General features: G+C 35.9%; 1 protein-coding gene across 1 annotated transcript; it reads left to right on the top strand.

Moving 5' to 3' along the window:
* The first annotated feature begins 4,939 nt into the window (after positions 1 to 4,939).
* Positions 4,940 to 5,356, top strand: LOC128646939 (uncharacterized). The gene has a single exon (XM_053699749.1). The coding sequence runs from the start codon at positions 4,940 to 4,942 to the stop codon at positions 5,354 to 5,356; it is 417 nt and encodes a 138-aa protein (XP_053555724.1).
* Positions 5,357 to 24,408: the final 19,052 nt, after the last annotated feature.

The following is a 24,408-nucleotide window of genomic DNA, read 5'->3' as shown; positions in this document are numbered from 1 at the left end:
TGTGAATCCTTAACTGTTACTCACCATATTACCATTTCACAGTCGCCAATATATATTTCATACTAAAATCTCTTTATATACTTGTTGAATAGTCAGTTTATTGTTATGGACACACTATATGTGTGAGTACATGGCTGAGTACATGTATTGTAATACTAAATTTACAAGCTGTTTTGTTTTTCTTTTTCTTCTGGGATGATGTTTAGTGCTTAATACCATTGAGAGGAAAGAAATAGGGGGAAACAGTGTATGACAATATGGCTATGTATTTTTTTACTATAATTTTGTCTTTTATACAAGGGAATATGTTTCACTATACACTAACTCAGTATTGCTGCCTAGACAAAACTTAATATGAGGCAAGGGGGGTGCAGTGGTACAGATAAAATCTAGGCGAGGAAAGGATCCCATATCTGCTATCTTTTATGTGACCTTAGTTAGAGTATAAGGTTATTGATACAATCTAAAGTCCTGGAGTAGGAATTATTTCCCTTTACAGCTCGACTAGGCAGCCCCTTAAATAAAATATTAGAAGATCGGAAATGAGTCACCACTAGATACTCGAGTATGATAAAAAAAACTGTATTGTTGACCAAGGGCCAAAATGTTAAGTTTATTGCCGCAGGGCATAGGGCCCATGCTCTTGTGGTGAACTCACACACTCCTCAATACCCATATAATATGGAATTAAGTTTGTTGATTACACCTCTATGACCCATTATTGACTGGATCCTCGCTGAGTTACATATGTTTAAACAATTTTAGCCCCTCATACATCTCCCCTTAGCTACTATTTTTTTAACTACTCCCAATCTCTTGGTTATAGCCAATTTTAGTATGGTTAGGTTGAGAACCACCAGACGCCCATGCACCTCCTCAAGGCTCAGTAATATTTCTCCCAAACACGTTATATATCTTAGTTTATCCTTGGTGACCAGCTCTCTCTTTACTGTCACAGTTTCTGTCTCCTACTAGGTCATATACAAAGTCCAAGGTGTATCCCCACAACCATAATTATTGTACAATAATTTTTGACTTAGTCCTCCCCATACGATTGGGCTTTGAAAAGCTTGAATTTGACCCTTGTTCACTTAGTCCCAGTTTAAAATGTGACCCCCTCAATCAGTAGTCTTTACTGCTGCCTCTATATACACTAAATATTAAGATATGGTTTGCAGGCCCCTATAGTCTATGTAGCAAATATCAATATAATTAGCTCCACATAGCACTCAGGTATTTATAACTCCATATAAGTTCTTAACTATATATATATATTATCATTTATCTGCTTTATATGTTTATTATATCAGTTGCTATATAAGGCCCAACATAGGCTATTTCATTTACTATCTCCTCTATATTGTTTTATTTGAGCAACTGGGTCCATGAGTGACCTTATTGGATTTCAGGGGGATTATATATTAGAAAATATAAATAAAAAATGAGGTATCACTGTTATAATTTTATTTATGTGTTAAACTAACAGTTCATGTAATGGCGATGACATTCACAAGGTTATTTTATTTTGTTGGTGAACTGCCATGTCTACTGTAATCTGTCTTTGGAGAATATCTGAAATTGAAATTGTATTTTCAATTTATATTGTATTTTTTAAATACCTCAATAAAAAAAAAAAAAAAAAAGCTTGATAAAAAAGACAATACCATGGAGCTTGCAGATGGGAAAAAGACAGCAGGCGTGGCACTGAGAAGAGGCGATGCAGAGGTTTGTCTACTTGACAGCAAGAGAAACCAAATGATGATGACACTAAAGAATGCATTGTACATACCTACATACACTCAAGACATGTTTTCTGTAGAGACAGCAACAAAGGTGGAGCATCAGTTAACTTCCAGCAAGGCAGCTGCGGAATCTGTTGGCGCTCTACAAATAACCGATAATAATAATAATAATAAGGCAGGAATTAACTCATTCATAAGAACGGTACCAAATTCGAAATCCAGAAATACAGTAGACTATCTGAATACTTTTGTTGAAAATTATGACAGTTGTCATGGATGTTATGATATTCAAATGTGTCATGAAATTTTAGGTCACTGTAATTAGGATGATATTGTAAAACTACAAAATGTGGTAGAAGGAATGAAAATAAAAGGTAAGATTGATAAGTCTAGTCTAAACTGTGAAGTTTGCACTCAGGGAAAAATTGTTCAGAGTAGGAACAGAGAACCTGATACCCGAGCCACAGCTACATTAGAACTAGTACATATTGATTTAGCAGGTCCTATAGAACAGGGGTCGCCAACCTTTCAGACCTCAGGGACCACTAAACTCACAATTTTGAATCCCGTGGACCACTAACATGAATTTTTTTAAAAAGGTACAAACCTCTATTTGTTTATAAGAGGGAAATAGTTTTTTTAAGATTTTCTTTTTTATTTACTTTTATTCCACTATTTCAAACCAAGACTATACTAACCTCTGCTGGCTTTAGAATGGAAACATCTTTCTCTGAGCAGCACGCCGGGTGGGAGGAGTTAAAAATACAATCTAGCTAATCTAACAGTACTACGCAATGTGCGTACGGAGATTGTAATTTAACTTCTCCTCCGTCAGTTTTCACTGATGTCCAGTCAGGCACTGTAGGGAGTTGCGGCGCAATGGGGGTGACATCATCAGAGGAGATTAATTCCTGCTTAATGGTGTCAAGGACCACCAACATCTTCTCGTGGACCACCAGTGGTCCATGGACCACTGGTTGGTGACCGCTGCTATAGAACCCCAAGCTAGAGAAGGTTTCAGATATACAATATCATTCACTGATAATTATTCTGGTGCAGTATTTGTATATTTTTTGAAAAACAAGAGTGATGCAGTGTTAGCCACTGAAAGGTTTATTGCTGACACAGCTTAATATGGAGTCTTAAATGTATAAGACCTGACAATTGTACTGAGTTTGTAGCAAATAGTTTTAAGTCACTGCTAAGTAAGCGAGGCATAAGACATGAGACCTCAGCACCTTACTCACCCCATCAGAATGGGACTGCTGAGAGAAAATGGAGAACGCTATTTGAAATGGCAAGATGTCTGTTAGTTGAGAGTAAATTACTAAAAGAGTTATGGACATATGCAGTAATGACTGCCGTTAATATTCAAAACAGATGCTTTAATAACTGCTTAGCACAAACCCCTTATTACCTTTTGACAGGCAAAAAAACTAACCTTTCTAAGATGAAAGTTTTTGGATCAGAATGTTTTGCATACAAATATGACAGAAAGAAACTAGATTCAAAATGTGAGAGAGGGATTTTTATTGGATTAGACAAGAACAGTCCCTCTTATATAGTGTTTTCTACAGACACTGGAAAAGGTCCTTAAACACAAGCTTCTGAGGTTTATCACAAAAAAAGTTGTTGAAAGACAGACTCAAACTGATCTGTTACATAATGATGAGGATTGCCATAGGGAGGGCTATGTACCCACTATACCAAAGACTAATCAGACTGAAATTGAGTGTCCAGAGATAGTCCAAATATCTGAAATAGAAACTTTGAAGAGAGAACAAAGTACAGGTAGGGAGTGACCATAGTACACGTTACCCTAAAAGAGACAGAAAAACTCCTCAATACTTGGAAGACTATGTTTCAGATTTTGAATGTGATGATCAGATACTAACAAACTGTCAGGGTGCCAGGAATTAGACTGAGTCAAGAAGTGCAAACATAATCACACCTTTATTAATAACAAAAATAATAAAAAGTCCACAAGTCAAAAAACAAGCCAGGAGTCAAAACCAGAGCTGGTAGTCAGACGAGCCGAGTCAGGAACCAAAGCGAGTAGTCAGACGAGCCGGAACCAGGAACAAGGATAACAGCAAAGTCAGGAACAAGCCAGGGATCAGGAACCAGAAGAGACATCAGACTAGCCAGGTAAAACACAGGATCTCACAAATAGGCCTGAGACAACACAAGAGCAAAGCGTACTGAACAGAGGCCCTTTAAATAAAAAGTGATGACATCACAATTCTGATACTGCAACCTGTCTCACATGGATGATGTACAACAGTCTGGCCATAAGAGGGCTTGCAGGAAATGAGCAGCATCACACACTCTGAACCAGATTCAGCAAGAAAGGTGAGTAAAATGGCTGCCAGCAGTACATGGCAAACAAAGCAGGGAAAAAACCCTGACACAAACATTGATTATTGTTACAGAGTGTTTGATGTACCACAAAGCTTTAAAGCTGCTTTGAGCTCACCTCAGTCACATAATTGGTTTAATGCTATGACAGAGGTAATGGATTCACTGAGAGAGAATGACACATTCACTTTGATCATTTTACCAGAAGGTAAACGTTCAGTGGAGGGTCGATGGGTATATGCATTAAAAAACAATGTTGATGGATTAGAAACATACACAGCCAGATATGTTGCTAAAGGTTATAGTCAAGTAAAGGGAATTGATTACAAGGAAGTTTTTTCTCCAACTGCAAATATTACATCAGTACGTATTTTTATGCATTGGGCAGCACAGTATTATTTACTTTTTCACCAGATAGATGTGAAAACAGCCTACTTACATGCCCCAATTGAATGTGAGGTTTATGTGGAATAACCTGTAGGATTTGAGGTAAAGTGCAAAAAAAATGAGAAACTAGTTTTAAATTGAACAAGTCATTGCATGGTCTAAAACAATCAGGTAGAAATTGGAGCAAGATGCTGCATGATTATTTAAAAGAGAATGGGTATGAACAAAATCCAGCAGACCACTGTTTATATGTCAAACAATTTGGACATGATAGAGTAATACTGTTAATATGGGTTGATGATCTAATTATCGGTGCCAATAAAGAAGCAGTACTCAATGACGTGAAGAAAATGCTTACAGCAAAATTTAAGATAAAGATCTTGAACAAAGTGATGTTTTTTTTAAAGATGAATCAAAAGAGATACATATCAAAGATTCTGTAGAAGTTTGGAATGACAGATTGTAAACCTAGATTGACACCATGTGAGCAAAAACTGGACCAAAGTGATCGCAATGATCCCATAGATGCAAGAAAATATCGAGAGATAGTAGGTAGCTTGCTGTATGTTATGACCTGTACAAGGCCAGATTTAAGCTGGGTGATCAGTAACCTGTCACAATACTTATCAGAGCCAACAGAACAACATTTAACCACAGCTAAGCATGTGATGAGGTACTTAAAGCGTACTATTGACTATGAGTTGTGCTACAAAAAATGTAGTGAAAACTTGAAACTCGAGGTGTATAGTGATGCCGATTGGGCCTCTGATGTGAATGATAGGAGGAGTATGACTGGATACTGCTTTAGCCTAACCAAGAATGGTCCTCTGATTGAATGGAAATCAAAGAAACAGCCCACAGTAGCTTAATCTACATGTGAAGCTGAATACATGGCGTTGGCTGCGACTACACAGGGAAGTCTGTACCTTGTGCAGTTACTCAAGGTAATGGATAAAGGGTGTAATTATGAACCAATACAGTATATATATATATATATATATATATATATATATATATATATACATACTGTATATATACATAATAATATATATAAATAATAATTAAAAACAATACTTTAAAATATGAGAAGACTTCTGATACTGTATATGTATATGTTATTGCCAGCTTCACAAATCATAAAGGGCTCCATCTGCTTAGCAGCGTAAGCTGATTTTGAACTCTTGGAGGGCAATTGCAATGTAAGAAGCAGCGGCCATCCACTCTCCGCCACCTCTAAACTGGTGGATTAAAATCACCCTGAACACACTCCCTCGGGGTGGTTAACAGACCCTTCTCTCACACGCGATTGATCGCAAGAGATAAGAGGGCGGTAATGCACACTCAAGCGAGTATGTAATGGTACGTACTGGCAACAGTCGTACAGGGTCTGCTGCCTGTTCTTGCAAAGTCCTGTGGATTTGTTCTCAGATTGAGAACCAATCCACATGGCCCTTAGTACATGGGGCGTAAAGTGTTTTAGAACACACACAGGCTACCCTTTATCAGGTATATCTAGAAAAGGAGCCTAAGGATTTTTTTATAACCCCTTTAATTAGTTTATTTTTATGTACAGTAACATAATATATTAATCCCCATATATGAGCAAAATATGTCAGATTAGTCTTGTATTGGCCGCTTTACCATGAACATGTTTGGCAAGATTTTACAATAAACAACTGTTATCTATATTGAAGTAGTGCTTCTAAATGTGTGTGTTACTGGCAGTCAAGGTGTTAATCACTGGTGTGTCATAGGAGCTACCAAGAGACCAGATGTATATTCCTTTCTAGCAGTTGTGTGACCAAACTATAAATCAGGAAGGCATAAAAAAGGATATTGCTTACATGTAAAAAAAAATACATAACAATGTATGCATTAAAAGCCATTATATTGTAAATGTAATATTTAACTAAAGCAACAACACTGGACTGATATCAATCTTACACTATGATCTTCATTTAAGCTGATATGTCATTCTACTGTACCTCTTTAAATAATTGTCTATGGTCTCTCATTATGTTTAGAAGACCCCACACTGCCCCACAATGACAAGCTGTCTTTTTATTAGTTTATTGTATAAAGTATAGTAAAAAATAAAAAAAACGTACTCTGGAAAAGCATCTTTTAATAGAATTCCCTGTAAAACTGGTAGATTTTCCTCTAGTCAATACAGCATGAAGTATACTCCTAAACAATATGGATATAATGGATTAAAATATAATTTTATTCTAAGGAACTTTTTGAAAAGAATGTACTCTAGCTCTATTAACTGAACTAAACTGCTAGTACCTTTCCTTTGTTTTTGCTGCAGACAGTTATTTCTGTGACCTGAGGAAATGTAATCGGTAGCTTATACTGGTCAATGTTTTACAGCTGCGCTACATGTCATAAGTGTTCAGACTGTGTAACATCAAAAAAACATTAAGTGCCTAAGACAAGTAAGTGAGTAAGAGAAACCAATACTCCAAATACACCATAACTGTAAAATGTAGCTACCAATAATATAAATTGTAATTTATTCCGTCTGTTAATTACACAGAAAATGTATTTGGCTGACACCAATTAGAACCATTTAAGACTAGTTTCAGTTGTTATCAGGCTATTTATAATTTACAGGCTATAGTTATAGTAATGCACAACATATAAAAAAATAACAATCAGAATTAAAAATCATTTATAAAGAGTACATTAAATATAAGCACAGTGTCACATTCATCTTTGCCTAAATTACCTTGAAATATATCATCTAGGTCATCTTGCTTTTTGATCACACATTTTTGGGTAGTGATAGTCTGCATAATAACCTAGGAAAGTCTTGCTTTTTGGTCAGGTTGGATTTCATGTATAAATTGGTTCAAAAGAATTTTATGACAAGATAGGAGGCTTCATATTTTGCATCAAATCCTTTCTTTCAACAAAATAGCAGCAAAGAACAAAACAAAAATGTATCAAAATAAAATCCAATGGAGAGAGTGGAGAATCACTGATTAATAACATCCCATCAAGTTTTTTTCTTTGCTGACATCCAAGACAGCAGGTTAAAGGGACACTGAACCCAAATTTTTTCTTTCGTGATTCAGACAGAGCATGACATTTTAAGCAACTTTCTAATTTACTCCTATTATCACATTTTCTTCATTCTCTTGATATCTTTATTTGAAATGCAAAAATGTAAGTTTAGATGCCGGCCCATTTTTGGTAAACAACCTGGGTTGTCGTTGCTGATTGGTGGATAAATTCATCCACCAATAAAAAAGTGCTGTCCAAAGTCCTAAACCAAAAAAAAAGCTTAGATGCCTTCTTTTTCAAATAAAGATAGCAAGAGAACGAATAAATTGATAAAAGGATTAAATTAGAAAGTTGCTTAAAATTGCATGCTCTATCTGAATCACAAAAGAATACATTTGAGTTCAGTGTCCCTTTAAGTATATTCTCTATAATATTATGAAAGAAAATCTTGCTTCTTTGGGGTCAATTTAACAAGTGTAGAGCGGACATGATTCGATGTAGTGAATTATGTCCGCCTGACATCGCTAAATGCTGACAGCATACACTGTCTGCATTTAACATTGAACAAGCATTTCTTGTGAAATGCTTGTGCAATGCCGCCCCTTGCACATTCGTGGCCAATCGTCCGCTAGCAGGGGGTGTAAATCATCCTGGTCGTAACGGATCGGGATGATTGCAGTCCGCCACCTAAAATGTGGCAGAGAAGTTAAGTAGCAGCAGCCTTATGACTGCTGCTTCTTAACTTACGTTTCAGGCAATCCTGAAACTTCGGTCATAGAAAGCAGCGTCCGCTGCTTGTTAAATCTACCCCTTTGTCTTTAAGGAAGTTTTCCCTTACCCTTATTCTTTGTACCCTTTTGGTTTAATTAATGATTTCTTTTTTCTTTGAAAGAAAATTATTTCTTAGGGGCCATTTTCATGACTGTTTAGTGAATTAACTCCTTTCACCCCGGCTCAATGAATTGGAATAAGGAGGTTTAACATAAGACCCTCTGCCCAGAAGTTCATTTGTTGCATAAACGTCTAAGCAGTGGCACTTTAACCAAGCGTGCAGAATTCATAAAGAGTCTATTGCCCTTGTGAAGTGTCTTGTCATGTTTTTGGTTCTCACTATTTCAAAGCTAATGAGGTTGTTCCAGTTTCTCTTATTTTTCCTTAACTGGTTTTAAGATTATATTTTGTGCATAATTTAGTGTAGAATGTTTTATGGAAGCCATTTTTAAGTACCATTTTATTTTGTGTGCGCTATAAGGTTTTAAAGATGTTTCTGGGATGCTGGTGTCCTTCACTGTGAGGCTAGTTCTATGCATTGAGAAGCAACTCGCGGATGTGATGTGGATCAGGTACAAATATCTTTGAATTCAGCAATTTTGGAGTTGCAATAATGGTTTCACAAGTGGGTTTGATTGAATCTAGAGCATTGTCTCTGTCTTTCAACCAAGGTTGAAACATGCTTATATACAAAAAGATGCAGATATTTGTGGAAGTGTCCTATTAATGAAATAATAATGATTGTACTTAGGGAACTTGAAAAGATAAGCTACAATCTCAAACAAGAATTATTTAGTACAAAGTTTAGAATTAACAATTATTTTCTTAGATATCATAAATATAATAGTGGACACTCAGTGGTTGATAACTCCAAAGCTAAACAAAGTGCTGACAAATGCATTCTTCCTTTTGAGTATCATAACATGATTCATTTGACCTTATATATTATAATGAATGACAATCAAAGTGTCTGAAATGCAGCTATGCTGTGCTCATAAACCACGTTTAGAGGAAGTTTATATGGCTAGCAGTAAACAGCAGGAATATTACATTTAATAATCAGAAACTTGCAGATATTTACCTGGAAAAACTAGGAGAGTGAATCTCTGATTCAAAGTAAACAATTTATTTAAGAGACGTGAAAACCAAATTTTGTTCTTTCATCATTCAGATAGAGCATTAAATTTTAAATAACTTTCCAGTTTATTTCTATGATATAATTTTTTTCATTCTTGTTGTATCCTTTGTTGAAAAACATAGCTAGGTAGGCTCAACAGCTGCTAATTAGTGGCTGCTCATACAGTATGAGGCTCTTCTCATTGCCTGTCAGTGCGCTCCCTGTAGTGCAGTACTGCTCATTCAACAAAGGATACCAAGAAATAGAGCAAATTAGATAATTGGAGTAAATTGGAAAGTTTTTTTTTTAAATAGTTTGATCTATACGAATAATAAAAGAACTTTTGTGGGCTTCATGTCCCTTTAAACACACAGTCACTCACCAAATGCACACTTACTAGAAAAATAAAAACATGCTTTAAAACTACAAGTCGCAAAATGCCTTGCTCTAAACCTCTGTAAGATTAGCCTGAATTGTAATAGTTTATAAACAAAAAAGTAATGTAAGCTGTATTGCTGTAATATAGATGCACCTAGTTTTAGGACAAAAAGGAAAGAAGATAGCACTCTTAAGTTAGGAACAATTATAAATGAGCAGTTGTGTTGCCACCCACCAGCTGATCCCCCCATGTGTCTTCCTAACCCCATGTGTGTCCCTATTAGTGATCACCAATGCTTTTCCCAACATCATTTTACCCAGGCCCTCCCCCGCTCCAACCAGTCCCACCCATAATATGCTCAGCCCCAGTCTGTGACACACACATACCTGTCTCTCCCATACAGGCCCTGCCCACAAGTTACAGTGGGCTTCCAGGAAACACTGCCTATATGTCCTTACTATAGATGCCACTGTAAATGAGATACAAGTGTAACAATCCCTTTTACAGTGTTTAAAGGGACACTGAACCCAAATTTTTTCTTTCGTGATTCAAATAGAGCATGCAATTTTAAGCAACTTTCTAATTACTCCTATTATCAAATTTTCTTTGTTCTCTTGCTATATTTCTTTGAAAAAGAAGGCATCTAAACTTTTTTTTAGGTTCAGGACAGCAATTTTTTATCCACCAATCAGCAAGGACAACCCAGGTTGTTCACCAAAAATGGGCCGGCATCTAAACTTACATTCTTGCTTTTCAAATAAAGATACCAAGAGAATTAAGAAAATTTGATAATAGGAGTAAATTAGAAAGATGCTTAAAATGTCATGCTCTATCTGAATTACGAAAGAACATTTTTGGGTTCAGTGTCCCTTTAATGTTCCCATTAAGATTTGCATTGTTAGTTCTGCAACCCACACACAATATTTAAAATTAAATTTTGTGTAAACAGGTAAAAATACATAAAGAAAACATTCAAAAAAACCTTTACATTTCTTATTCATCATGAAGAATTGCAATATAATATTAAAATTTAATATCAACAAAGTTAGAAAATGCCTCATTAGTTTCCTAACACAGATGTAACTCAACACAACAGCAGTTTTACAAAAGTCTTTCTACCTGAAATGAGTCAGTGTTGAAAACACTATTATATTCTTAATTTTCCACCAGAACAAGACAATATAGAATTTGTCTCAGGGGCGTATTATTGCCTAGGCCAACAAAGCCGTTGCCTAGTGCAGCAGATTTGGGAGGGGCAGCACATCTGCCCTATCTTCTCTTTAAAAGACAGCACACAGTACAGTGAGTGATAAAGTGCAGGCTTTTACAGAGAAGACAAGGCATGTTTGCTGATTAAGGTCGCTCTTCACAGGCAGTGCTCCTTTAAACCGTTGCTTCATTTAGAGCCGCCAGGATTTTTGCAGTAGAAGCGTTCTTGGTGAGAAACTTTATTACTGAAAACTTTTTGCGCTCTTGTGCTGACCATAAAACTAATATATTGATTTTAAACAATATATGGGATATATATTTTTGATATTGTGATATTGTAAACTATTATGAACTATTTGTGAAAACCTCTATATGTTATAAAACAGAGTTCCAATATAAAAAAAACAAAAAATGCTTTAAATAAACAAAAAAAATATATAAAATGTTATAGAATTTGTTTAACATAAAATATCTATATAAAACACTTCTGTGGGTGTTGTATGGAAAACAAATATATATATACATTTTCCAAACGCACCTAGAGAAATTCAAGGGAAAAGCACTTGATGATTGATTCACAGTCTTAATAAGATTGGTCTGTTATGAAAATATGTCCATAAAATCTCGTAATAGAGATACCAGAAAGACTAGACCAAAGTACCTTGTGAGAAAGATTTTTTGGGATTCAAATCTTGCAGCTGGTATCTTATAAGATCGTTCCTTGATTGTAAAATACTCCCAAACAGGTTTTGCTGGAATGAATTTTGTTCCAATCTTAGTGCCTCTGTAGTGCAGCCTTGTTCCAGCCAGCAATTCCACCGGTCTTGGCTCAAACATAGTTACATAGAACAGAGAAGAAAAAACAGGCGCACAGGGCACGATTCAAGTGTAAAAGTTTTATTACAATGTAACACACGCACAAGTATAAATGCACTTACTAGAGATAAGTAAATAATATGCATTAAAAAAAAGCTCCTGGAATCTGCAGCTTCTGTTGCATCGGCACAGATGGTCCACCTCCTTACAACTCTAGTCAGACAAATCAGGTAGTGGTGATCTGGATCCTCAACCTGAGCGTTTGACCGGCCTGTGCATACAGTTTGTTCTGCTTTCCCAGATTGATAGTAGCTTGTGATAACTGGCCTGACGCGTTTCCCCCGACTTTCGATATTGTTGGCCAATACTGAGAGGGGGTGTGTGAAACACATAAGCTAACCCGGATCTGGGATCGCTATATTCATTTAAATGCAATGTAAATAGCTACATTTTGGAAATGATACAAATTGCTTTAAAAATAGTTACCAAAATAAATACATGACTGACATATTAAAAACATTTGATGACAAAAACAATTAGAACACCGATGTGTAATCGAAGTCGGTATAGGCATACTTAACAGCAAACATTTTTTTAAAAGATACAGAGACCATAATTCATACTTTGTGAAAACTATATCTATAAATTTATATTTGAAAATATCATCAAAGTAAAATACCTATACATACTGCATTAATTGATTGTTTGTAGTTTAATGCAAATGTCCCAGAAGGACGGTTTATGCTCGCTCTTAACATAGCCAGAAATACATATGAACTGATTCGCATTGGGGACAATGTAAAGTGAAAAATAAAATCTATGCGTGCTATAAACCTTATAGTGTCGGGGATATGTAGGAATTAACTGTAGTTGCAATGATCCTACACGATAGAAGGATGGAGATTCTCAATGGATATTATTGATGTTACTTAATGAAAAACAATTTGATTGGATTTTACTGGATGCATGAAGTGTTTAAAAAGGATCTAAAATAACACATCGAAATATCTATTATATATATCAAAGGGAAATTTGATGTAAATTAAAACCCTCAAGGAAACTTCTATTTAATGTTCTGATTGTATAAAAATAACTAAAGAAGGCTAAGAATACTAAAATGCTAAAATTCATTAGAGATATTAAAACTTATGTAAAACCTTTTATAAAAAAGTGCTCAAGAAGGATTCATAAACAAACTATAGAAATGCTGCCACATCTATATCAATGTTTAGTCCTAGGGGTTGTAATGTTTTTAATTTATAAATCCACCTGGTTTCTAATTTTCTTAATTCCAATAATCTGTTAGGTTTTGTATGAGGCTCATGATCTATTACTTGTACTTTTAATGAGCTGGGATTGCTCCCATGGCAATCTAAAAAATGTCTCGGAACACTGTGGTTATCCATTTTTTCTTTGATATTATATACAGTGGGGCAAAAAAGTATTTAGTCAGCCACCAATTGTGCAAGTTCTCCCACTTAAGAAGATGAGAGAGGCCTGTAATTTTCATCATAGGTATACCTCAACTATGAGAGACAAAATGTGGAAACAAATCCAGACAATCACATTGTATGATTTGGAAAGAATTTATTTGCAAATTATGGTGGAAAATAAGTATTTGGTCAATATCAAAAGTTCATCTCAATACTTTGTTATATATCCTTTGTTGGCAATGACAGAGGTCAAACTTTTTCTGTAAGTCTTCACAAGGTTGTCACACACTGTTACTGGTATGTTGGCCCATTCCTGCATGCAGATCTCCTCTAAAGCAGTGATGTTCTGGGGCTGTTGCTGGACAACACCGACTTTCAACTCCCTTGAAAGGTTTTCTATGAGGTTGAGATCTGGAGATTGGCTAGGCCACTCCAGGACCTTGAAATGCTTCTTACGAAGCCACTCCCCCATTGCCCGGGCGGTGTGTTTGGGATCATTGTCATGCTGAAAGACCCAGCCACGTTTCATCTTCAATGCCCTTGCTGATGGAAGGAGGTTTGCGCTCAAAATCTCACAATACATGGCCCCATTCATTCTTTCATCTACACGGATCAGTCGTCCTGTTCTCTTTGCAGTGAAACAGCCCCAACGCATGATGTTGCCATCCCCATGCTTCACAGTAGGTATGGTGTTCTTTGGTTGCAACTCAGAAGTCTCTCTCCTCCAAACACGACGAGTTGTGTCTCTACCAAACAGTTCTACTTTGGTTTCATCTGACCATATGACATTCTCCCAGTCCGCTTCTGGATCATCCAAATGCTCTCTAGCAAACTTCAGACGGGCCCGACATGTACTGGCTTAAGCAGGGGGACACGTCTGGCACTGCAGGATTTGAGTCCCTTGCGGCGTAGTGTGTTACTGATGGTAGCCTTCGTTACATTGGTCCCAGCTCTCTGCAGGTCATTCACTAGGTCCCCCCGTGTGGTTCTTGGATGTTTGCTCACCGTTCTTGTGATAATTTTTACCCCATGGGGTGAGATCTTGCGTGGAGTCCCAGATTGAGGGAGATTATTAGTGGTCTTGTATGTCTTCCATTTTCTAATTATTGCTGCCACAGTTGATTTCTTCACACCAAGCTGCTTTCCTATTGCATATTCAGTCTTCCCAGCCTGGTGCAGGTCTACAATTTTGTTTCTGGTGTCCTTCGACAGCTCTTTGGTCTTCATTATAGTGGAGTTTGGAGTGTGACTGTTTGAGGTTGTGGACAGGTGTCTTTTATACTGATAACAAGTTCAAACAGGTGCCATTAATACAGGTAATGAGTGGAGGACAGAGGAGCCTCTTAAAGAAGAAGATACAGGTCTGTGAGAGCCAGCAATCTTGCTTGTTTGTAGGTGACCAAATACTTATTTTCCACCATAATATGCAAGTAAATTATTTCCAAATCAGACAATGTGATTGTCTGGATTTGTTTCCACATTTTGACTCTCATAGTTGAGGCATACCTATGATGAAAATTACAGGCCTCTCTCATCTTCTTAAGTGGAAGAACTTGCACAATTGGTGGCTGACTAAATACTTTTTTGCCCCACTGTAGGTGTTCGTTGGTCCTACGCCTTATCTTCCTTTTTGTGCGACCCACGTAGAGAAGGCCACACCCACATTCTAATAAGTAAACAACATATATTGAGTCACAATTACTCTTAAAATTAATAGTACATGTTTCAGTCGATTGGCTATTATGAAATGTGGGTGCTTTATTTATGTGTTTGCACATGTTACATCTTGTTTTTCCACATTTCATAGTCCCCTTCCAAATTTTTTTTCTCTAAGATACTAGCTTCTATATCATAGCCTGAGCTGTGAGTGCAATTTCTCTTAATTCTTAAAAATTGACTTTGAGGAACATTATTAATCCAACTGTTTTTATGAGCACTTCGCGCTTGAATAAAACTATTGCAATCAGTAGTCTTCCTATAGTTTTTGACCGCTATTTTGCCTTGATAGTCTTTGAAAAAGTCAAATCTAGAAACTCTATTTTTTCATGGAGCTGTTTCCTGTAAAATTTTAAATTAAAATATATATGACTCATAAAATTATTAATTGACTCTTGTTCTCCCTTCCATAGAATGATAATATCGTCTATGTATCTTGCATAAATTAAAATATTACTGATAAAAGGAATATTGTTCCATATATAGTTGTTCTTGAAAGCATTCACATACACGTTTGCATATGACGGAGCAAATGTAGTACCCATTGCTGTCCCTCTTTTCTGTATATAAAACTTGTTTTGAAAATTAAAATAATTATTATGTAAAATGAATTTTATGCTTTCTACTAAAAACTCAATATGATTGGATGGGAATGACCAATTAGCTAGTTCTAACTCCACTTGTCGGATACCATTAGAGTGTGGGATGCATGTATTGAGCGACGCAACGTCGCATGTTAACAATATCATGTCTTCCTCTCAACTTATCCCTTCAAATTTAATGATTGCTTCAGTGGTATCTTTAATGTAAGCTCTGGTGGATTTTACCAACGGTTGAAGGTAAAAATCCACATATTTCGACAATTTGTCTGTAATTGACCCAATCCCAGAGATAATTGGTCTAGGGTTTAGTAGGTCCTTGTGGACCTTAGGAAGGTAATATATAATTGGTATGTTGGGTTGTGGAGTGTAAATATATTTATATTCATCATCATTTAATATGCCCTCTAATTTAGCTTTGCTTAATAATTTATTAAGTTCTTTATTAAAAGCTTCTGCTGGGTCTTTTGGTAGGATTTGATATGTATCTTCATCACCCAATAGCTTCATAGCCTCTTTGAGGTAGTCCTCCCTTTTTTGGATTACTATTCCTCCGCCCTTATCGGCCGGGCGAATAATAATTTCTTTATTTTCTCCTAATTTCTTAAGAGACTTTCTTTCCAAGATACTAAGATTGTCATTGTGCTTATTAAGAAATTTGTTTTCATCATTAAAAAGTTCTTCAATATCTTTTATTATTAGTTTTTTAAATGCTGATAATTGTTCTCCTTCAGCACCTATTGGATTAAAACTGGATTTTGCTTTAAAATTGGAATGTTGGATTATAGGTTCATTTTCATATATCGACAAGTTTAAACGATCTGGATGACCATCATTAAAATCTTGATTGGGTGGAATATATTCAAAATTTTCAAAGTTCTTTAAGATGTTGATGGTCCCTAAATCCCCTGCTTCTAAATATTCTTTATTTGTTCTCCCTCTATATTCTGGATTTTTCAGAAAGTATCTTTTCAATGTGAGTTTCCTCACATACTTGTGGATGTCCACAAACATCTAAAATTTGTCTGGTTTTGATTTTGGGGCAAGGTTTAAACCCTTTTGGAGAAGGGAAAGTCATTCTGATCTAAATCGATTTGGGCTAAATTAAAAATATCTTTTTTAGCCTCAATTATTCTTTCCTTATTTTTCCTGTTAATCTGTACGAGCTTTCCTGCTCTATTTCCCCTTCTTCTTTTTCTAGGGATCTTTTTCTTTGCCTTGACCTGTCCTGTTGTGGAGGATTGTGGTTTTTTGCATGGTCTGACCCTAAAAAATGTTTCTCATATGTATCTTTCTTTCACCATTTCTTTCCCAATTGGGTGTAGTTGTGTAGTTGATATTATCTGTGAGGGGATCAAATATATTATAAATTAAACCTTGTCTGCCATTATCATTCCTTGTGTTTGAGTTATCTCTAAAACTATTTCTACGTCTCCATTGTGGTGGCTGGTTTGAATAATTAAAATTTTTTTGTTTCATTGGTTCTATCATGATTTTTGTTCTGATAGTATCCTTCTTTGTCAGTGTTATAGATCCTATAGGGTGGTTGCTCAACTGACTTTTTTTGCTGGTTGTAAAACCTATTATGATTAGTTTTATACTGATTTCTGTTTCCGATGGATTCTCTGAAATTAGGGGTTACAGATTTATGTTCTCCTCTAGATGGGGCTATGGGTATAGAGGATCTAGGTTTTAAATTAGTATTGCTAGACCCCATTTCTGGAATTTTAATGGCAGGATTTTGCACATTATGATCCTTTTTATATGTGTATACTTTGTTGTTCTTAAAATACTCTATATCCCTTTTGAACTTTTTTTGTTTGTTATTTTGTAACTCTCTATCTAGTTGACGCACTCTGTATTGGATGCTTTTATTGCGTGTTATTCATTTATCAATATTCTTAAATGGCTGAATCTGATTCACCACTTCATCGATTTCTGTTTTGAGTTTGTTTAATCTTAGTTCCCTATATTTTATTAAAATATTAATGTAATTGTGGGAACACTCAAAGCTTGCTGCCTCCCACTCTGTGGTGAATTCAACTTCGTCTAAATCGAAAGCAGGCTGTTTAAAAACTCGTAAACCCCTGGGCACTACCTTATGTTTAATATAATTCTCTAGAAGTATTAAGTCCTGCCAATCTTTTGTGTCCTGACATAATAGTTTTTCTAATGTTTGAAAAAGTTCCTCTGGTTCTTTTTCTTTATGTTTGGTATCCTCCCTTTGATATATATATAATAGATATTTCGATGTGTTATTTTAGATCCTTTTTAAACACTTCATGCATCCAGTAAAATCCAATCAAATTGTTTTTCATTAAGTAACATCAATAATATCCATTGAGAATCTCCATCCTTCTATCGTGTAGGATAATTGCAACTACAGTTAATTCCTACATATCCCCGACACTATAAGGTTTATAGCACGCATAGATTTTATTTTTCACTTTACATTGTCCCTAATGCGAATCAGTTCATATGTATTTTTGGCTATGTTAAGATCAAGCATAAACCGTCCTTCTGGGACAGTTGCATTAAATTACAAACAATCAATTAATGCAGTATGTATAGGTATTTTACTTTGATGATATTTTCAAATATAAATTTATAGATATAGTTTTCACAAAGTATGAATTATGGTCTCTGTATTTTTTAAAAAATGTTTGCTGTTAAGTATGCCTATACCGACTTAGATTACACATCGGTGTTCTAATTGTTTTTGTCATCAAATGTTTTTAATATGTCAGTCATGTATTTATTTTGGTAACTATTTTTAAAGCAATTTGTATCATTTTGAAAATGTAGCTATGGACATTGCATTTAAATGAATATAGCGATCCCAGATCCGGGCTAGTTTATGTGTTTCACACACCCCCTCTCAGCATTGGCCAACAAACTCACACCTTCGTTTTGATTGGCCAATTTGCCTTTAAAACAAAAGGGAGCCTTCTCAATATTATCAAGCCTTTGAAAAAGCCCAACCGAAGTCGGGGGAAACGCGTCCAGTTATCACAAGCTACTATCAATCTGGGAAAGCAGAACAAACTGTATGCACAGGCCGGATCACCACTACCTGATTTGTCTGACTTGAGTTGTAAGGAGGTGGACCATCTGTGCCGACGCAACAGAAGCTGCAGATTCCAGGAGCTTTTTTTTAATGCAGATTATTTACTTATCTCTAGTAAGTGCATTTATACTTGTGCGTGTGTTAAATTGTAATAAAACTTTTACACTTGAATCATGCCTTGTGCGCCTGTTTTTTCTTCTCTGTTCTTGGTGAGAAACTTGGTCGGGGACATGCTTACAAGGTGAGGCTGGAGGAGAAGACCTTGTGCCAATATGCTGCTTCCCTTTGTCAGCTGTGGTGGGTCTGCAAGCAGTGCTTATTGCAGGTCTTAGTAACTAACAGACTGGATGCTTCTGTGCACTGCTTGGATCAGCTTGTGATGTCTAATCATAAACTCTTAGTGCTAATGTATGTTAGCTACTAATAGATAGCTTTCTCTGCATTCATGAACCCATAGAGTAAATAGTAAACGGACACTTAAAAAGTTTCATTACTTGAATGATGGTAATTACAGTATGTCGTTGCATGTGAAGGGCAGTGATAGTTTCAAAGTGTATTCTTCTTTCCCTCTCTCCCTTCCTCTATCCCTTCTTTCCCTATCCCTTCTTTCCCTCTCTCCCTCCATTCCTCCCTCAACTCACTCCCTTATTTCTGTTTCTCAACTCCCTCCCTTGCTCCCTTCTTTAATTCCTTTCATTCCCTCCCTTATTTCCCTCCCCTCTTTTCTCTTCTCTCTCTTTACTTTTCTCGTCTCGTCTCTCTCTCTCTCTCTCTCTCTCTCTCTCTCTCTCTCTCTCTGTCTCTCTCCCTCCCTTCTTCCCTTTCCCTCCCCTTTCTCCCCTCCTCTTCTTTTCTCTCCCTTCTCTTAGGGAGAAAATTGTATAAGATGCATGCTAACCCATTTTCTTTTGAATGGTTATGAAAAAAACAAAACAAAAAACATTTTACACTCTGACCCAAAAACATATTAAGGGGAAAACAGGCAGAATTTTGAGTGCTTAGGGCAGCACAAAACCTAAATATGCCACTGATTTGTCTATCCAAAGAAGTAAAAAGAGTTAAACAAATATTATAAAAAAACAACCAAACATGGTATATGCTGTTTTTTTATAATCTGTATGGCAAATTTTCTTATAGTATTTAAGGATTACCACTATTTAAAAACAAAGTTCCACTAATATAAATTTGCATAAATTATAGAGTGAATGTAATTCCTCTTTTTTTTACAAAAGAATTTAAGAATGCAAATTCCTAAATGTCTCCCTGCTGGACGCATATAACAAATGTTCCCCTTTTGAGTACTGAGTTAGTAGCTCAGTAACTTAAAATGAGAATATTTACTTACTATGAAAAATCTGCACTAGTAAGCAAAATATTTTCTCATAGATATCTGTAGTGTAATATTCTTCATAAATTTGTTTGCAAGGATCTGATTTACAATTCACTTTCTATTGCCTTGCTTATCCAGACCAACAAGTGATAGCCACATTATCAGATTGTAGATTAGAATCTTATATTGCTTCCAACAAAGCTCTTACAAGCTGGCAAGAATTTATAACCTGCGGTCTTCCAACAATTTGTTTCAGAAGATATCATCTCAAAGTGATTTTATTTTTTATCGAAGTTAACTGCTAAAACATTTCAGAATTAAGAAAAAAAATAATTGGGTAATATACAAACATAAAAATAAAAAGTCAAAGAAATACAAATGTGTATTTGTAATAACAGAAAACTAAAATCATTAAAGGGACAGTCTACACCAGAATTTTTATTGTTTTAAAAGATAGATAATCCCTTTATTACCCATTCCGCAGTTTTGCATAACCAACACAGTTATATTATTATACTTTTAACCTCTGTGATTATCTTGTATCTAAGCCTCTGCAAACTGCCCCTTTATTTCAGTTCTTTTGACAGACTTGCAGTTTAGCCAATCAGTGCCTGCTCCCAGATAACTTCACGTGCACGAGCACAGTGTTATCTATATGAAATACATGAAGTAACACCCTCTAGTGGTGAAAAACTGTTAAAATGCATTCTGAAAAGAGGTAGCCTTCAAGGTCTAAGAAATTAGCATATTAACCTCCTAGGTTAAGCTTTCAACTAAGAATACCAAGAGAACAAAGCAAAATTGGTGATAAAAGTAAATTGGAAAATTGTTTAAAATTACATGCTCTATCTGAATCATGAAAGTTTATTTTGGCCTAGACTGTCCCTTTAATAGCACAAAGATGGGAATCAGTGCACACACAAAGGATATATAATGAGAGTTCAAGATCTTATGATGGTTCTTTCAGTAGTGTTCTGAAGACCTCCTAGAAAAAGAAAAAAGAAATATGATGATAAACTCCTGTTTACACAGTAGAGCAATGAAGGAAAGAACTATACTCACATAGTGGAGATCTCTTAGCTAAATAACTCATATTAAATCCTCCTAAAGCAGAAGAAGAAGCTGAACTTTGAAATCAGGTAAAACTATTTCTTAAAATGGAAATTTTACAATCACCCAAGTTTACAAAAGGATTTCCAAAACAGAAACCTTTCGCATACCCAAAACAATGCCTAACTTAGCATTTGCTGTTAGCAGGTATTGGTTCCAAATGATAGTCCCTACCCTCCTAGTTACGTAGTTCCCAGTGTTTCTGATGTAAGTTTCACTGAAGGATTCTTGGCTTTTTCAAGGATTTAATCTCTGTCATTTGTATCCTTTTTATATATCAAGTCCTGCCTTTCACTGCTTAAGATGAATTGTTATTTTAACCCTTAGAGGTCTTGATGACAGTCCTTATTCACAGAGCTAGATGCACATGCATGGAGTCCCTTCCCCAGCTGATGTACAGTCCTGGTAAGGCATCTTAATCATAGAAGAGAAGAAGTGGTGCACCTTCAATAGAAGCTCTGGACCATGGCTTCAGCACAAGTTCAAGCCAAGGGTTTCCTCTTATTCACAAACAGGACCTTCAGCAAAAGCTTTAACTAAGGGCTTCCTCTTCTAAACAAGATCTGCAGGGAACCAAACAAGGCATCATCCACTAACAGTTACAACAAAACAGCCAACTTATCTCCAGGATAAGTTCAGCTGGGACCTTGGACTCTCATTAAATATCCTTTATGTGTGAACTGATTCACATTTTTTTGAGTTATAAAAATAGATTGTACCACAGATTCAACCCTCTAAAAAAACAATAACAACTAAATGGATTTAAATAAAATGACAATCATCAGGTGAACTTGCCTAAGTGGCAAAGGGAAAAGCCTTTGGAGCCTATTTAACAAAGGTATGTCGGACCTGATCCGACAGTGCGGATCAGGTCCGACAGACCTCGCTGAATGCCGAGAGCAATACGCTCTCCGTATTCAGCATTGCACCAGCAGCTCTTGTAAGCTGCTGGTGCAAGACCACCCCCTGCAGATTGGCTGCCAGCAGGCGGGTGTCAATCAACCCGATCGTACTCAATCGGGTTGAATTGCAGCGATGACAGGTTATAGGGCAGCGGTCTTCATAACTGGTGTTTCTTCATAAGTGGTCTTTATAACTGGTGTTTCTGGTGAGCCTGCAGTCTCGCCAGAAACACGGGCCCTCAAGCTCCATCCGGAGCTTGATAAATGGGCCCCACTGTCTCTTTGTCTGTCCGACAAATGATAAATCGGCCCCTTAGAATGTGGAGGATAACATGTTCTCATGATCCACATTTGTGCATGCCAGCCTCCGATACAGGGGTAGTTTTCTCAATCCCTAGGGTATTCAAAGAGTCTCCAGGCCATGTGACATAATTACACTCTGCATTAATATCACAGGGACCCACTGCAGTAGGAGTGAGGCTACAAGTGTGTCTTGCGTGGGGTTTGACAGAGTTGGGGAGTGACTTGGAAGCTGTAACAATAGCCCTGGCTGAAGAAGCTGCGAGAGGAACAATTGGCAAGTCTTTCATCCCTTAATAATCATGCAAGATCCATATTATGATTTGAAGTCTGTATGAGGAAAATTGTTTTCTTGTTGTTGAGCTTAGTATTGTTTTATTTATGTTATTTCAGTTTACTGTAGCTGTAATTAAATGTAAAGACAAAAAAATTATGTTATTGGTATTTGTATCTACAATATAAATCCAGATTCTGGTTTGGTTTTCATAATGCGTAATATGTACCAAGCACTGTTCCCGCTTGCACACACTTTCAACCTAGATAATACTGAACAAGTGACAGTACTGCCTCAACTTCTACCCTCTATTAAATATAGAGAGCGTGCCTGGAATAGGATGTAGTCTAACCAACCTAAACACTTTAAAAAATACAAAAAGATCCCAGCACTGCAATACAAATAATTATTTAATGAATCATACTCAGATTATACATTGTTCTCAGTATAGGAGCAAATTATGTTAATTCACAAAAAGGTACTCTCCTCATTCGCTCACTCAACTTCACACATACTACTGTAGAATCAGAAAATAAAAAATACAATGTAAATAAAGAATACAACCCCCAAAGGGGTCCCAAGGGGGAGATAACTGACATCACCTATACAAATATTCACTTAGTTGTATATTGGACCCAATAGTAATCCAGCAATGCAAAGGTAATGGTATATATGGATGTTGCCAGGAATAACAGGCGTGTTAGTAAATGTCTATTGAGACGATCCTGTTACAGAATTCATAGTGGCTAGGTCTCAATAGACATTTACTAACAAGCCTGTTATTCCTGGCAAAATCCATATATACCATTACCTTTGCATTGCTGGATTACAATTGGGTCCAATATACAACTAAGTGAATATTTGTTTAGGTGATGTTAGTAATCTCCGCTTGTGACACCTTGAGGGTTGTATTCTTTATTTACATTTTCTTTTTCTTTTTTCTTTTCTGATGCTAGTATGTACGACGTTGAGTGAGCGAATGAGGAGGGTACATTTTTGTGTATCAACATAATTTGCTCCTATACTGGGACAATGTATAATATGAGTATGATTCATTAAAGTGAAAGTAAACTCAAACATTTTCTTTCATGATTCAGATAGAGCATGCAATTTTAAGCAACTTTCTAATTTACTCCTATTATCAATTTTTCTTCGTTTTCTTGCTATCTTTATTTGAGAAAGCAGGAATGAAAGCTTTGGACCCGGCCTATTTTTTTGGTCAGTACCCTGTATAGGACTTTCTGATTGGTAGCTACATTTATCTTGGTACTGATGGAAAACTCAAGCTGTAACTGTCTCTATTGGTCGGCGCGTTTCAGCCCTAAATTACCTCTTAATATTGTCGCTGATCTGCCTTCATTTTATATGTTCATACATTTTATTCTACACCTATTTTATTTTAATTGTTAATTATATTTTGGTTTCATTATATCTTATAGAATTCTAGATTTACACATTTTTATTACACTTTAGCCTAGTCAGGCACTCTCCAGTTTATGGCCATTACATTTCTCATCTGCAATCTTGTTAGAGCTTATGTGCATATTTTGGTGCCATATACTACTTGTATTTATTCTCTCTTTTATAAGACTTGTGCACTAGGTTGAAAAAAGATCCCAGCACTGCAATTGGTCTCAGGAAAAAAACAAAAACTATTTCATTTGGTTTTGTAAATACGCAAACATCCAGTTTCTATCAATTGTTTATTTTTTTTAAATTTAAGCAATTTTATTCTGAATTATTCTGGAATTTGTTTGCTCATATTTGCATATATCGTCTAGTACAATTCTTTTTTGGTTTTGTTTGAATGTTCACTTTTGTGAGCAAATGTTTCAGATTGTAAGGGAAATTGTGTAGAATTTAAAGTTAAGAAAATACAGTTTAACTTT

The sequence above is a fragment of the Bombina bombina genome, chromosome 2 (genome assembly GCF_027579735.1).
Source record: "Bombina bombina isolate aBomBom1 chromosome 2, aBomBom1.pri, whole genome shotgun sequence".
NCBI lineage: Eukaryota > Metazoa > Chordata > Amphibia > Anura > Bombinatoridae > Bombina > Bombina bombina.
The sequence above is the reverse complement of the archived record's forward strand: the minus strand, read 5'-3'. Positions and strand labels throughout refer to the sequence as shown.